General features: G+C 38.4%; 1 protein-coding gene across 1 annotated transcript; it reads right to left on the bottom strand.

Annotated features, from left to right (window-relative positions):
* Nucleotides 1-362: 362 nt before the first annotated feature.
* On the bottom strand, nucleotides 363-15,396 carry RSPH10B (radial spoke head 10 homolog B; the record flags this gene model as incomplete). Its single annotated transcript, XM_082312577.1, has 20 exons — nucleotides 363-564; nucleotides 1,014-1,209; nucleotides 2,315-2,425; nucleotides 2,953-3,043; nucleotides 4,190-4,321; nucleotides 5,107-5,283; nucleotides 6,365-6,472; nucleotides 7,271-7,419; nucleotides 7,524-7,603; nucleotides 7,688-7,799; nucleotides 8,556-8,745; nucleotides 9,209-9,330; nucleotides 9,827-9,968; nucleotides 10,674-10,850; nucleotides 11,721-11,841; nucleotides 12,484-12,569; nucleotides 13,641-13,814; nucleotides 14,021-14,089; nucleotides 14,354-14,429; nucleotides 15,143-15,396. 20 exons carry the CDS (start codon nucleotides 15,394-15,396, stop codon nucleotides 363-365), a joined length of 2,769 nt encoding a protein of 922 aa, XP_082168703.1.
* Between the last annotated feature and the right edge of the window lie 2,198 nt (nucleotides 15,397-17,594).

Raw genomic sequence — 17,594 nt, 5'->3', positions numbered from 1 at the left:
ATGCAGTATTTCAGGCAAATAAACCATGTTTTAAGCAGAAACCATTTCATTGGGACATACAATCATGACAAGATAGTTCTTGTATCAACTTAATATTGAGGGAATTTTTACGTACAAGTCAAATACTGACTTCTGGAATAGTTTTGTTTAAAGGGTTACACTCATGTAAATGACTATATTCTCCTTCCCAAGATCCTTAGTGTAAGAGCAGACACTTTTCCTCTGAAACCAGCAAGTCTTGCCCATATAGTTTTATTGTACTTGTATTTTAGACCTTATTGCACATGTGGTTCTTTTGTTTTTGATTTTTTTCTTATTTAAGGAGTACTTACTTGAAGCTTCAGTAGTTCTCATCAGAAGACTTATTTCTTTCTCTTTTTGCCAGCAGGCACCTTGGTAACAACCGGGGGTGCTACAATGGGTGCCTCTTCCTTTGCAGGGGGTACTAACTGTGTGACAGGCTCCTCTAACTCCTTAAAATCTGCACTCTCGGAGTCAAATGTTTTTTCTGCTGCAGCTGCTTCTTGCTTTTTTGCCTCTTCTGCTTCTCTTCCAACAATAAGTCTGAGTGAACAAAGTTTAAATTTAATGTACTGCAAGAGGGGGAGACAGATTTATACTGGCTAAGCAACTACAGCTATATTCACAGTATGAGCAGTATAAACTGTCATAGTGTAGAGAAACAGAAAATCTGTCTAGTTACCACTTCAAGTCTGACAGAGTATGTAAAAAAACCGCATGTCTTAACTGCCTTTACACAGAGCAGGGCTCAAGTGCCAGGAAATATCAGAGAGTTAAGAGTTCTGTAACCTGAAAGCAGCCTGTATTTGTTACTCCTGACAGGAATGGAAGTCACAGGAGTTACATTCTGTATGTTGCTTATTACACCTGGACGAGTTTGTTTTCCCAGTTACAGTATGCTAGACTACTTCATTAAAGCACACTTCTTTTCAGTAATTTTGTTAGTAGAAGATAAGAGATAACATTACTTCAAGATAAGATACAACACTCACTTTGCCAGCTCCTCATCCTTGATCTTTCTCAGCTCAGCTAATTCAGCATCCCGTATTCTATTTTCTTTCATTTTTTCCCCCAGCACTTTTTCATGCTGGTAGGCAGGAAAGAACTTCGTTGTAAAAAAGATTTGCACCTGACACATCCACAGACTAAATTCCTCATCTTGTTCAGTTCTGGCTTCTTTTGGTTCATCTGGAACATGTAAATTAAACACGTTTATTTAGCAGGGCACTTCTATTTCAAATGCGTTTTGGACTACGCTATTTCAGATCTGACACTCTGCAATGGGAAAGTCTGGCTTCTGCATGGTGCAGAAGGTGACAACTGTGAGAAACTTTTAACTGATGCATGTAAAAGGGGATGGCCCTTTTGTGGGTCTTCAGAGTGACTTGTCCTTGGGAATGGCAGCAAAAGAATATGAACTTTCCCCTTTACTCCTGTGATAAATGTCTTCTGCAGCAATCTGATGACAGTTCAGTATCCGCGACTCCTGTGCATGGGGGAATGGAGGAACGAACGTGACTACCTGAAAGAACAGAATTGCATGCAAGCATCCAATTGTTGTGACTGTCAAAAAACAGGCTAGGGCCTATCTGCTGGTTCTTTAAGAAACTGTTTTTTCAGATCTGTAACTTTTCAGTCAGATTTTAGTGAAAGAGCTGATGACGACATAAAGATCCTTGTCTACCCATGTTCTTGGATTTGGGTTCTTTATCTGTAGAAAACATTTAACAAGCACAAAAAACAACCCAGATGAGATCTGCTAATCACCCAGAAGGGAGATGGTATAAAAAGCCTCAACATATGAAAATGCTCTTACTGATTTCTCTTCTGCATGAAATCTACCCTGTCATAACATAAGACATCTTATCCCAGCTAATGGTGGCACACCATTAATAGTAATTCTTAATTTAAGTAAAAGAAGTAAGACAAAGCAGTAATAATATCTTTTATTTGCCCAAGACATTAAAAAAAAAAATGGGCAGGCTTGCAGATTGAGTTTCTCATAGAGTAAAGGCAAATTACAGCTTATAGATGCCCTACAAATAAAACATGGCATTTTAAAATTGGGGAAACTATTTAAGTCAGTACTTAAACGTCTCATTTAATTATTAAGTTTCATTTTCTTTAAAAAATTTCTTTTACAAATTTTCTTCAAAAATCTTCCTCCAGAATTAATGTTCATTTACTGCCCTCTTGTGACAAGCTGAAATCTGCATATGCAATTAAAATTTTGCAATTCAAGAGCTACAAGGGATTTTTTGGTGTTAGTCTTAAAACAGTAGGACTGCTTTACCTGTCAATTCCTTTGCTGGATGGAAATCTTGTTCTTTTTCTGCATCCCAGCTGAACAATGACGGAACATCTTTGATGTCTCCATGAGTTGTGTGAAATGAGAGGACAGTATCTGATATTGCAAAGAAAAAACATTAAAATTACTCAGTCTGTAATTCTGTGCATTATGTATCAGGTTTGATCTTCAGCACAAACAAATATAAATTGTCATCTGACCTTACAGCTAGAGCTGTGGTTGAAATACTTCTGTACTGATGAAAAGTTTGTTTATAATGAAGGCACAGTGCAGAGTTCAATCTCCTGTTTCCATGTCCAAATGAGTGGGACAGACCAGGAAGAATTTAGTTGTAAAAAGCATTTAAGTTATTTTTAAGAGAAATGTCATGATAGTTTCTAATTAAAGAGCACAAAAAGTTCAGAGATTCAAACTTGCCCAGCTATCTGTGTGTAACAGGTGTGGAAAACTAAACGTAAACCTTGCCATAATTGCCCAACTGAATGCAGCTACCCTCTGTAACTGCAATACATCCAGCTGTTTCAATGATCAGCCGCTGTTTTAATCATCTTGGAAGTTGTTGAAAGAGTGAATCTCCTCTAGCACCACTGCTTATAGATGCTTATGGTAACTACAGTACTCACCCAGGAGAGATTCTTGAGGAGGATGCCCTCTGTCTTCACGAGGTCTCAGTGGCTGGCAAGAAGTTTTAAATTCAGTTACTAAATGCCTGGACTTGTGTTCAAATTAAAAAGTGAAATCGCATGTCCTCCATCTGAGTCACGCAAATTCCTATCTCCAAAGCATTCTGCCAACCAAATGCATCCTGCAATTACGCCTATTTCAAAACATTTAAATTGCAAGACTGTTTCACATTTTCAAGTACTAGCAAATTGGTCGTAACGCTTTACCTTTGATATCAGCCAGGGAAGTAGGATTATCCTATTTCAGAGCTAGGGAAAGACAGAAGTACAGAGAATGAAAGCTCCTGTTCTTAGACATGTCCCTCTGTTCTTACATGTTGCTCTACATAATATTATTCATCTGCTCCTGAGGAAACAATAATGAATTTCTATTCCTGATGATAGGAATATACTCCAGGAATTATATTGAGCGAAAAGGAGAGAACAACATTCAAGAGTGTATCATTGGAGAAGGATGCTTTGAAATCTTTCCAACTGTCATCCCAAGCACCTTCTGCAGCCTGATGATGCCACTCTTTTCAAATGAGTGACAGTAAAAGCCTCACAAAAACTCAGGTCAAACACAATTCTGTTTTCTAAGCGTTGGTATATTTTCCAAAAGTCAGGAAGTTGCCAAATTCTCTGTCTGATTTCCATGATTCCAGTACAAAACAATAATCCTTACTATCTTACCCTGAAATCACAGGCGTAAAACAATCCATTTTTGTTCTTGGAATATCAAGAATCTCATTATAGTTAGTCATACACTGGGTACAAAATTGAAAAGGCAGTGAAGGTGAAAAATTTGCTGGAAGAATTCTAAAAAGTGTTTTAGGAATTACATTACAGTTACCTTCCCCAGTGCTTCTAAATCTCTCTGGCCACTTCTCAGCCTCTCACTCCCCACCTTGCAAATAAAGATAAAACTGTTTATTCACCACTGGTTTAGTTAATGTAGAAGATACCACCCAGTATTCTAAATAACAATAGCTGAGGGTATGTGTGGGAGCAAATGCTTTGTTAGCAATGGAAATGCACCACTTCTAGGTTCATACATGGATCCAGGCACGAGAACACATTGTATTTAATATTAGATGAAATTCTAGTCCCTTTCAAAACTTAAAACTACCTTGGCTACTCTGTCACCCATGAATTGCAAACTCTCTGCTCCATCTTTCAGTGTGGGCTTTTTACATACCTCATGTTTCTTTATTTCGTCTTGTGATATGACATTTTCCCTTGAAGACAACCAAGAACAAGGGTAAAGCTCAGCTGCCTTGGAAATGTCATCATTTATTTGTGTACCAATAATACTTCTGCTGTAAGCGCACTAATAAAAAATAAACACAAGGAGAATTTTGTTCAATACATTTTAAATTAAGATTTTCTTTTAGTCTTGGAAAATGTGACTATTCTAACCAGACTATTTCACTGCATTACTGCTTGCAGTGATACAAGGGAATGGGTTCCATAGGACAGGAACAACTGGCCAGAGAATGGGAAGTGGTGGTGTTCAGTGGCACTACTGGCTTATTGAGACTGGAAAATTAGGTGTTTGTGAATGTTCTTTGAATTAATAAAAATACTTCCATCTTGTGCATAATTCCAAGTAGTAACAATTCTAAGTCATGCCTTCAACTACCCTGTGCATCTAAATTGCACCAGTGTCACAGGCAGCGTCTTATAACCTACAAAATCCTTACTCAAAAGTTTGGCAAAACCAGAGCATAGCTTAACTGCTGGGAAACAGCAAGTCTTGCTACATACAACAACTGCAATGCCGTTTTTACAGGGCAATTTTAGACATTCAACTTAAAGCAGGAGAGGCGTATCTTCCACCAGTCAACCAATTTGTCAATTCCCCTTCAAACACTTGCAAGTACTTCATGTGTATTTACAGTTATCTAGGAAAATGTGCAAGTGTGTTACAACTGTCTATACTGATGTTACAATCTAAGGTAGCAACAAACCGAAAAAGCAGAAGGACCCAATCAAATGACTCTTTATGCAAAAAGAGGAAACTGGTTTGTATGTTCAGGAAACAGAACATTCGCAGGGCCCGACTTCTCCCTCTAAGTGGACATACAATATTTAACAGGTCTGCATCAACTTTACCTGGGACAGCGAATATTCTGGGTACAGAGGCACATTTGTGGTTCCCTCGGAAAGACCCTCGATTCTAAGGCTACTTCTTTTCTGATTATCACGATCTACTTGCTCCTTAATCATATCACTGGTAACATACACCAACGCACAATCAAGAAGAGCTTCAACAAATTCAAGAAAAACCAACTGGAGTAAAACAAACACAGTGATTAATTCATTCATTTTTGCAAAATCCCTTCATTAATGGGCATATGTACCTGAGCAAGCAAAGAACTCGGAAGTCTGTGAAGCCTCACTGGCCTCATTTATCTACTCAAACATCTCTTCTTCTGAAGAAAAACTGAAAACAGCCAAAGCTCAAAAAATTCAGGAGGTGATATACTGTGTTACGCCTTATACAAATCCTATTGAAATAAAATACTGCATAGGTTTTTGCTGTATCTGGAGTTACAAGAAATTTCTCTAACAAATCACACACAATTATTGCTATTACTTAAAATGTTTAATTGCCTGTGATATACTTCCAGAAAGCCCAAGAATGGGTGTATAATGAATCCCTTAGTAAGGCTTACAGTGTGTGTTCAGTTTATCAGATACTGTTTAAAACAATACATTCAATTATGTCATTTGCAATAGACTGTCGCTGTGTAAGAGCTAATTCTTTAGGGGTGAAGGCCCTCTATAGCAGGCCAGCTGTCAGGTAGCACAAGAGTCTTCTACAGTCACTACTCGACCTCATTGAGGTGGCTGCGCTTCACACATCACTAATCAGGTTTCTTGGATCACCAGATTTTCCGGATCAGTGGGTTCACAACTTAATTATTGACCCATCTTAACATTTCCAGCGCACACCCCGGCAGCTGGAAGTGCTGAGATTCATCCCTGCATAATCACTGTCTATACAGATTGTCAGGCAACTGCCCGCAGACAGAACTATTACTAGCAGCAGTCTCCTAGAAATGGCATTTCACCCTCTGGGTTATGGCACTCTGAAGGAGTTATCTGTATGGTCAGGTATGCTGAGGCTGTACTAAGAAGGGTAAGATAATAAGCAAAGCATAGAAGTACATGAGGTGAACTAGAAGATATAGGCAGAACAAAGGAAGACAAAAATAGAGGCTCAAGTTTGTACCCTTTTTTTTTTTTTTAATAAATAATTCATTTTCCTCCTGTTCTAGCAGATAGGCCAGTATTTGCATTATTTTTCAAAAGTAATTTTAATTGTTCCTGTAGCAATGAACTATGATATGTTTTTTTCCATACACACCTCCTGCTCCAGGTTGGTACTACTGCTGTCACTTAGGGAGGGACCATCTTTGACAAGTATTTCCACAAGTCTTGAAGCAGTTAATTGTTTGCTGAGAAGTTTAAAATCCTGGGTAAGAGTAAATGTTACATGTTAACAACACTTGAAGGAATTCCCACACAGACCTAATCTAACTCCCTTTAAAGCCTGCGTCAAAATTTCTAGTGGTTTCAAATGATACTTCCACATACGTAATTAACAACAGAGTAAAACTCTGGCCCTACTGAAGTCAACGGGAATTTTTCCTAGACTGCAAAAACAGTATTAAGAAAGAACTTGTGAAAGCTCATAAATAAAAATATAAAAAAAACCAATTTTGCCATCTGATTTTTTTTCATGAAAAAAAAAGCTTGGATTTAAACAGTGACAGTGGCTCAAAACCCAGGCATATCGATGGGAATTGTTCCTTAGCTCCAGGGTAATCTTGAATTACTGAATTTTAGTAAAGAACCTCATGTTCATCTTGCAGTATATTAAATTAATACATTATTAAAAGGGTTTACTGTGTTATTTCAAAAGCTGCCAGTCTTTGGGTTCTACCAGTAAGACATTTTTCATATATACATTTTACAGGATGAGGGGGGAGTGGGGAAAGCCAGCAAAAATATTCGTATTCCCTTAAAACACATTTGTCTAAAATTTGATTATTTGAAATTATCAAGTACAAAATCAGAATTAATCCTGCAAAAGTACATAAATAATTTACGCAGAAAAACTGTCCCTTTAATGTTTGATAGTTTGTACCAATAACATCGTTCCTACTTTTCAACTGTGCAGAAACCACAGACAGTATTTTAAAATGCTCATACAAAATAAACACATAAAGTGCATCCAATCACACAAAACAAAAAAATATTTAACTATTACATTCAACATCCAAAGGAATTGCCTCATTTTCATTGTGGGTTCAAATGGAGGTCTGGTACTTGGTCTACAAAAAGCTCTGTATATTTCCCAGCATTTGTCGATGTAGCCCATGGCAAAAACTGTACGTTGTTCTTCAGAAAATAAGATACCTTTAAAAATTAATTGGTAAAAAATAACAGTTACTATAAAACTGTGATGTACATGGTACTAATTGATGAATTCTGCACAGCACAGAAGAAATACCATTACTTACCTTGGATACAACAGGCAGAGGGAAGAACATTCCTGGACATCATTTCTAAGAAGCACTTATGCAGATAAGGACCTTTCTCTCTACAGCTGAAACAAAAATACTCTTGTCTGGAAAGACTCAAACTGATTACACTGAAATAAATTTCACTAAAAGATGAAACTTACTTGTGCTCTTCATGATAGATACGAAATGCTAGACGAATAAGGTAAGATAAAAATGTTCTGAACAGTAAAGTCTCATGTGGACAATGTATCTCCTCAAGTGGTGTTTTATCACCTAAAAAATTTGACAAAATAAATCTCTATTGCTATCATGTACATTAAAATGCTTATAGGCACATTGACTTGTCAGGCTTTCTTATCTTCTCCATCTCTACCTATCACAGTGTAACAGCACTCCTGGAAGAATCAGACCAGACACAGCATCACTTCCAAACAAGCAGGTCAAGGAAGAACTGTTCATCTATAGCTGAATCTTATCAAATTCTCTCCTTCTAGAAATGCATCCACCCAGCATACAGGAATGAAAGGGGAAGTGAAGTTGGAGTTAAACCCTTCACATACTAGGGGCACTGCAATGCAGCCCACTGCAGGTCTAAATGGAACTGATTGATAACTCTCTCTATGGAAGAAAAAAAACATACTACATGCAAATCAAAGTTAAGAATGCTGGGGGTAAAAAAAAAAAGAAAAGCAAAATAAAAAGATTTGTTTCTTCTACTTCTCTTTCTCAGACCTCTTAAAACTGCATGTAATAGTAATGGCAAGACCGGGGGTGAGTACAATTTTTGAACAGATGGCTCTTTAGAACCATTTTTTAAGTGGTGTTTTAATTTTGTCTTTTCTCACCTAAGCACCCGAAGTGCCTGAAGAAGCATTAATGCATCCAGTGAGAACTCACGGGCACAGAGGTACTCACTCAGGGCCCCTCAACTACCAGAGCTGAACTATCAGTGGAACTCACCACTCCAACTCTCCACAGCTTACTATTGAAACTCCTAAATTCTAGACTCCGATCAACAGAAATACGAACCGCTCAATATCCGATCCATTTCAGCAAGAGTTATGTTGGAGTGATGAAACTGGCAGTCCTTCAGAAATCTCCAAAACTGGAGCTTAGTCATGAGGAAGGTGTTGTCAAGAGAATGATCACAGCCTAAGCTGCTGTAGAAGGTGTACACTCTTCTCAGTTCTGTAATATGCCTCAACACAGCAAATTCTACCTAAATAAAGCAGGATATGTTTTCAGCATTGCCTCACAGCAAGTAGGGATGAGCTTGTATTGATCCTGTAACCGGGCATATAATGCTTTTGATCTTGTAACTTCGAAGAGCATATCCCTCGTTAAGTGGTCATGAGAACATTACTCAAATGTAGTTATAATACATATTTTTTGGTGACTGATAAAAATAAATACATCTCTGTCAGCAGGCAAACCTCACAGTAGCTAAAGGTAGTTGCTGAATGCCCTTCCAGATATATTAACATATTTTTTATCGTCTTCTAGTGGAAGCTCAGAAAGAGGTAATATTGTCTATTCATTCTTTTTGCTTTTCTGTTTCCATGGGCTTCAGATTTTCAAATAATTCTTTAATGGAAGGAGTTACTTCAATACAAATAAACCAGAAAAAAAAAAAGAAACACACAGCAGGGGAAAACTGAAAATATCCAACAGTAGACTCTTACTTGTTTCACTTCTTCACGTCTCTCTTCCCTTGGCAACAAGTCAAGCAACAAAGATATATCCAACTCAATATTTGATCCCAGAATAGAAGTATTTTCTGAGCCATTAATGATTGTGATGTTTTCTACCATGCAAATAAAATAAATTAGAACAAACTAAAATGAAGTTAAAAAATATATACACACACACAGAGGGAAAATAAAATATATACTATTCCTTCTTATCTTACTGACTTCAAACTGAGAACAATAGACTCCTTTATAGTGAGGAACAGAATTTCATAACCAACAGCATAACAACTGAAGAGTAATTTTGTCAAATCCAACCCCTAGCCAAAAGGAAATGCAGATATTAACAGGAGATATGAAACTTTCAGACAACAGTGTTCCAAAAGGATTACAAGGTGTAGTGTGGCTGTGTCACTCAACTCAAAGTGACATGCACAGGAAACAAGAAGCATGGGAGCAGAAGTCAATAATTATTAAGATAACTCCCATCTTTATCAAAGTTCTTTGAAGAAATATGTCTGGCTCTTGAGTAAGTACGAACAGCTTCACATTACAGTAAAAAGGAACAACAAAATGTGAACTGAGTAGAATTTGTTTTCTTAAGCTGCTTACCAGTTCCAAAATGACTTCCTGTGCAAATAGCATTCAGCTCTTTTGCATTCGTTGCATCCACTTGAAAAGGGGGATATTCTACTATACGATCATCTATGAACTCTCCTTCATAAATATGACCATTCTTGAAGACAAACTTGCCCTATAGACAGATTAATTTGATTAATTTCAATATAAATATAAATCAAAGATCAGAAAAAATAACACTTATGCTCTCAATCAAATTTCCTTTTACGAACCTTGGCTAAAATGCAATATATGACATAAAATAAAGCAAAATAATTTTTCCTACCCTCTTTTATAAAGTGCTTTGTCATCTGTTAATTAAAGTACACTGCTGGGATGAAGAATTGTCTATATATCTTTTGATTTTGAAAAGTATTTTGAGGAAAAAACATTTCCCCCCCCATACAGAAAGACTTGTTTGCAATCTTTAGTTTGCATATGCGGCACTCCGCTCACAGGTTTTTTTAAAACAGTCCGTTAATGTGAGAACATCTCTGTGCAAGGATAGCTTGAAATCCATTAGCTCACAGTATAAGAGTGAAAGTACTGACCAACCATTGCAAAAATCAAGATGTACCTATTGCACAAATCTCCACAGTGAAATGTATTTCTTTGTACACACAACATACATCTAACCACAGAGTCAAATCTGTGGCACAACAAAGTCCTTGGAAGGACTCCTACTGCTTTCAGTGGACTCTGCCCTTTATGCTCGGATGCCACCCGCAATGCAAATTGAATGTAGTTTTCCATACAGAAATCTAGAGATCCACTATATAGAGTAGAACAGTCTCCTCTAGTGTTGTCTGTTAGTTTTGTCTCAGTACTTGTCAATACTCACCTTGCCATGCTTCTTATTACAAACCCATTCACCATCGTACACTGCTCCACTGGCATATATGAACTTCCCGTGTCCGTGTCGTTCCCCATTTACAAAATCACCTATGTATTCATTCCTTAAAGGATACTGAGACACAGGCATTCTCTTCAAAAACCATATGTGGGTGCCATATCCATGCTGAAAAAAATTTGTGTGTTTAAGAAAAAATGTCTCCAGAAGAGCTACAATTGCCACAGGTCCAGACTTTTAAAAAGAAGAACCACCTAGGCATCTTTAAGAGCCACTGCTGGCAAATCTCTCCAATAAAAGCACCCAGTTGATAGCTGCAGTACTTCAAACCATCCACAGAACTACAGTCTACAAAGGTGCACAGGAGAAGTGCTCAGAGGATACACTGAATCAACACATACTTGAGCAAGCTCTACTAACAGGACTCCTGAAGACATCCTTCCTGCCTGAATCCTTTTGACTGTAATGCTGAACAGCCAGGTGAAGAACACCATGCCAGACAGAGCCACGATGTTCCAGAAGCTGGACTCCTCGACAAATTTATGCAGAGTGAAAAGCCACAGGAAGTAGCTCACCTTCTTTTTCCAACAGAATAATGAATGAAAGGAGCAGAAAATACCAGAAATCTTCTCCTTCAATCATAAAACTTTTACAAGAGGGAACAGTGTTGTCTAATATTTTACAGGTGACACAGAAGCAAATTGCCACATGTACTCACTGCTGAAGTCATATCTCAAGCCAAGTATAGTCACAAACATTTAACTTTTTAAACTTTTTTTTTATGAAAAAGGTTTCTATTTTCCATTAGAGAATTAAATTATGATGTAGTAAGACTCAGTCAAAAGCCTTTAAAAAATTTAAATATTGCTAACATGAGAATCAACTTAGAATACTAACAGCATATTTCCACTATCTCAACTGGCAAAAAATCATACAAAGCTTCTTTGATATTGCACAAAACTCCCTATCTAGTTCTAGTTTTACTGGAGTAATGAACAGATGCTGAACTAAAGAGGTTGCTGGGGAAGAAATTAATACCTGTATGCCATACACCCACTGTCCCATATACTCTTGATTAGTTGTCAACCATCTCATTCTTCCTTTTCCATGACGTACATTTTTCTCCCACTGACCTTCATAGATATTTCCAGACTTATAGCTGCAAGAAAACAATAAAAGTTAATGACTCATTCATAGAAAATTCTGAGTGGATTTTACGAAAGCAAAGTTTATGCAAAACTTCATTGCTAACAAATTTAGCATTTATTAATGCTAAATATAAGCATTAATTTGAAAGTTGGCTCACTGTGACATGGATACAGAGGTTTGATTGTACCCACTGTTTACCTCCTATTTTTAGCTTACAAATCACTGTAAAAATATTAACCAGTTCTTTTTTCCCAAAGAGTCTTCGCCACAGCTAATCAAAGTATTCTTCTATAAATAATTCTACAAGTAATTCATCTATTCATGAAAGAAGCCCCATCTGTTCAAATCAATCAAATTTATTTGTTTTTAAATGTTGATTTGTGGTTTACCAAAGCTGATTTTGGATTTTGTCTTTAGACATTCTTTTGTGGGAATGATCAGCAGAAATATACCAACATAAAAAAGTAAGCTATAGAGAAGGTCTATTTTATTATTATAAAGCACTTTGTACAATTATTTATTCCACTGTAGAAAGTACACACTACTATGAAATTGTAGCATTTGTATTCATTTTAAACAATAGGAGAAACTGTACGATAATACATATAAGACAAAAAAATATGAAGATAAGAACAAGTGTTACCACGTTTACCATCTCATTCCCCATCCTTCTTTGACGTTATTTACCCAGTCTCCTGAATACCAAGAGGTATGTTCCTGATCATAATAAATGGTACCCTGAAACAAACGGTATAGTCAATTAAATCCCTAAATATTCATCCACATTAATAAAACATCACATACAAATTAAATGACACATGTAATCACGCTCTTACTTATAGTCACTTTGAGACATGGTACTGAAAGCAACTGAAGGGATAAAATTAAATAAAAAAGCAACCTGTTTTGATGAATATTAGTTAAGACCTTAAAAAAGACCAAGTGTTAAAAAAAGAAATCGTATTACGTTATGTCAAAGTCTACCATGTTTTTCAAATCACTTGGAAATACTTTCAGAGAGCTAACTTTGGCAACTTAATCACAGTAGTCACTCTGAGGTAGATCAGTTTTCTGACTCATTCAGAATCCCAACTTCCAACAGCAGCTCTACAGCGTTAATTGCTCTGTCTTTCTCTATCTGATAGCTTCCTCTCAGAACAAACTGGACAGACCATTGTACTGGTGACCATCCACAGCAGCCTCTGTGATTTTGGTGTCTCATTAGTGACACAGAACAAAAAAAGTGATTAGAATGGATTTTCCTCACATGCTGAGCATCAGTCTTCAAAATGTCAGGCCCAGAAGAGAGTCTCAATCTGGATGCACATAAAGGAGACAGATAAAAGCACTACTTGCCTTTCAAAAGTTGGAACTATATGTTACTTACACTAGACAAGGCGGTCTTAATTGCAATTATCATACTTGGTCTGCTTAACACATTTGGGAGGTGGGATCACTTTGTCATTACTGGGAAGCTAATTGTTCTGTCATTGTTACGTGGTTACTGATGCCGTCATCAGTTTTGATTTTGTCATCATCTACTTGGAGCAGCATAAAGGACAAACCACACAACAGCCAATTACTCTTTTAGGATACCGTTCATCTCTTCCACTACAAACAAGATCCCATCCCAATTGTTTTAATTAGCATTCACGACTTCAGAGAAGATCCTTAGGAAAAATGAATCTCTACATAGCATAAGACTATGCAACAGCACACAATGTTTTTGCAAAACCTTTCCACAGGAGTGCTTGCTGTTCTATAAGGTAGTCACCCAAGACCATGCTCTCATTTGTTGTTCTTACTTACCTTTCCATGTCTTTTGCCTTTACACCAATAGCCAATGTAAGAAACAGGACGAGTACCACTCCTGAAAAATCCAAATCCATGCCTAACTCCATTCTTGATTGATCCTTCATAAATGCTGCCATCTTTCCATGTATAACGGCCATTAAACATCTGCACATTCTTAACAAATGTTCCCTAAAAGATTAAATTACAACATTTGAAAAAGTAAGACTCACTGTTCCCTGACTATCTGCAAGGTCAGGCTTGTGACTGAAATCACTGCCATAGTTCTGCAGTTGCCACCTGTACTGTACCAATTACTGCAATCTATCTACTTTCCTTGAATTTGCACATCTAATTGGCTGTAAATGTGTTCAGTCAGAAGTTAAATTGCACTTTACCTCGTACTTCACTCCATCAGCCCACGTATAAGTCCCTTGTCCGTGCATAAGCCCTTCAGAAAACATGCCCTTCAAAAGGAAGAGAACGGCATCACTTGCAAATTTATTCTTACCACAGCAGAAGCCTACGCTGACTGTAAGATTTCAAAATAATGACATATTAACTCTCCTCCAACTACTAGTTTCAAATGAAGTTTTAATGCCAGAAACCAACAGAGCTTTCAATGCTTATGCATTCTAAGCGCTCAACCCCCACCTACATTAAAAGTAGCCTGCCTGTTCTAGAGAACAAACTTGATCCACTACTATTTTCTTAAAAATTTATACACTCACCTTATATGTATTTCCCCCCTCAAAATATGCAAATCCTTCCCCCTCATACAATCCGTGGACTTTTTCACCTTCATAGCTACAAGGAAAACAAACTAAAGATGAAGATTTTGAGTCACTGCCAGTAGACCTAAATCACAACAGACATATAATAAATGACCATTTACCATGGTCTACACACAGGCCAGTTGTTGCATCTTGGGTAGAAAAATGAGCTACAACAGAACTTCCAATTTTTTGCACTTTCCTTGTAATATTTCACGTAATTGCTGTGTCGCCTCAGACCCATAATTCTTTCAGTTAAGAAAACAAAGCACATTGGTAGCATTTACTAGCTTACAACCAGGCAACCTAGTCAGTATGTGAAACATTATGTATAGTCCCTTTGACCTACCAAAGGATTTGGTTAACACTGCCATTCACCTGTTTCCTCAGTTTAGGGTATTTTTAAGGGGTATGAGCAGCCCTAAACATTAAAAGGCAGCAACAACTGAACACTAAATGACAGAGCTACATTTTCTTCTTTCTGACTGTATACTTAGACAAATACGCGAACAAGCTAAAAGAATGAGGCTTTTGGCAAGCAGAGAGTGCCAGCAACATTCTAGGATGCAAGAAGACAGCAGAATTCCACAGGTGTCAGTCTCATAAGGTGTCCCAGCTAGTACGTGTGAATAACCTGATTCACTGCCTCAAATCAAGAGTCAAATCCATGTTTGTATGACACTGGGTACACCAGAGATACTTAAATGAGAGTTCTTGACTTCACTGATGTATTTAAAGCAAGCATACCTTTTTACAATAACTTGAGTAAGAACAGGCTCCTCGTAGTATTGAGGAACATCTTGGACTGGAGGTTCCTCTACCTCCTCTGGTTCTTTATCTGGTACCACTGGATTTGCCTGTGTTTCTTCCACTCCATTTGCTAAGGTCTGCAAATCTGTCAGCTTTGTTGAACTACCCTCAGCTGTAATGTCTTGTGCAGGAATAGGAGGACGTAGAGATTTTTCTGCCTTCTTGCCATCTTTCTTCTTATCCTTTGCCATAACTACTGAATTGTCTCAACGTGTATTTTCCTTCTGAACATTTACTTACGTAAAGACTTTTTTCCCCTATAATCTATTTGATAAAAAAACCAACAAAAAACAAACAAAAAAACCCAGCTAACTACATGAAAAATTATCAACCTTTTCTTAATTATTGTATATGCATGTATTTTAAGTTATTTCTGTAATAACAGTTCCTCAAGGCAGTGATTTCAGCTTGTGGTAGCAGACTGCAGGGCTAACAGGAAGCGATGCCTATGAATTACCTCTAAGAAGTCCATTAAAACCACTACGACAGCAGCGCTGTCAATAGACTGACTTTCGCTACATGGAGGTCTCCATCTTTACTAGGAGATTTTTAGGTGTCTGGATTTAATCATGTGAAGTTGAAAACCATTTCTCAAAGATATGAGTTTGGTGAGTTTCTTGAAAGCTACGGCTGCACTAGTATTCTTCATTTAACTTGCTTTCCAAGTTATGAGTCGCAGATTGAACCACAACACAGAACAACCACTATAGCTTATGAAGGTATTTTGCTAGTTAAGAGCTGCTTGAAGGTTACAGGACTGCTTGAACAGCTGCCATCGCAATTCCCACTCACTTCACAGACTGATCATCACTGCTTGGGAATACAAGAACCAAATCCGCGTGCTGCAGGGGCGAGGGCTGACAGGACAGCCTCAAGCAACCGCCATGTTCTCACCACTGCTCGCCTCCAGCCGGCAGCCTCCTTCCACTCGGGCAATTACAGCATCGGCTCAACCGCGCGAAGGGCCCGAGTGGGAGAGCGCGGTACGGCGAGGGCAGCCCGGCGCCGGGAGCCCTTCCCGCCCGCGGGGCAGCGCCGCCAGGCCCCGGCCCCCGCCGCCCCGGGCCGCCGCCCCTCGCCTCACAACCGCCGCCGCCGTCCCGCGCCGCGCAGCCGCAGTGCGGCGAGGGCCGCCGTAACCATAGCAACGGCGCGGCGGGCAGCCGCTCCCCCTGAGGGACGGCGCCAGCCCCGCAGGCCGCCCAGGCGCAGCCCCGCGGGGGTAAGGGCCACCGCGGGCCCCTCCGCCGGGCCGGGGACGCCCCACGCCGCGTCCCGGGGAGCGACCGCCCCGTTGCCCGGCAGAGGGCACTGCGCCAGTAGGCAGGCTAGCCCGCCCCTGAGGAGAGGCCGTCCTGCTTGCCTTCAGTCAGGAGATGAATTCTGCGTTACACAGGACCAGAGGGAAACGGCCTTGTCTGCGGTCATTTTAATAGAGAGAAAGCATGGATGGAAAATACCATACGTTGCACATGTTCCACACGGGATACAGACAATTTATTGATGGTTCTCGGCCCGTTGACACCCACGGGGGTGACAGGCACAGATGATGTGCCCACGCCTGGGCCCGCCGCTTTCTGCGCCAGAGGAACGGCAGCGGCTCCATCAGCAGTAAATGGAGGTGCTAAGGAAAAAGGCATCAATAAAAACGATTTCTTAGGTCAAATCTTGATCCTACGGAAATGGAAGAGCTTAGCCATTTGTTTTAATGGATTTGTGATTCAAAAAGACAGTTTCCTAACTATTGTGATTCTACTGAGAGAGAATTTGGACTGACCTGATCAGTGCCTGGTGAGACAGGTTTTTTCCATTCATTCTCAGAGAAGGAATCCCTTTTTGAAAATATGTTCTTGAAAAAAAAGTTTGGAATATGGATGGGAACAATGCTAATTAAAAGTAAATATGCCAGATGAATTATTTTATTCAAGCATTAAACACAGATGACTAAGTTAATCATTAAATGTAATATTAATGCTTGAAGTAATTATCTAATGAAACCCAGCTTTAGTGTAAGTAAAAAAAAAAAGTATTTTCACTTGTATATCATTTACATTTTCTTTAAAATTATCATATACAGGATGTATAAACATAGAAAGTTAATGTTTGTTTTATGGCATTACTAGAGACTTAAATTCACATTCCAGTTAATTTTAAGAATCACTGTCTTTGCTAAAAATGAGATTCACCTACTCTTGAGCTTTATACATAAACATTTATATTTATTTTTTAAAAGTCTTGATTGCAAAAGTAAGTAATACACACAGTAAACTGCAATAAAAGAAATGTTATTTACACATGAATTCCAGAATGTTGACATTGTTGACTTGATAGGAATAAGAATGAAACCCTGCTGAATGCCTTTAAGTGTTATTGTCTTCAGATTTGAAGA

This window comes from Platalea leucorodia (assembly GCF_965183815.1).
Source record: "Platalea leucorodia genome assembly, chromosome: 5".
NCBI classification, from domain to species: Eukaryota; Metazoa; Chordata; class Aves; order Pelecaniformes; family Threskiornithidae; genus Platalea; species Platalea leucorodia.
This window is presented reverse-complemented; position numbering and strand designations above follow the sequence as displayed.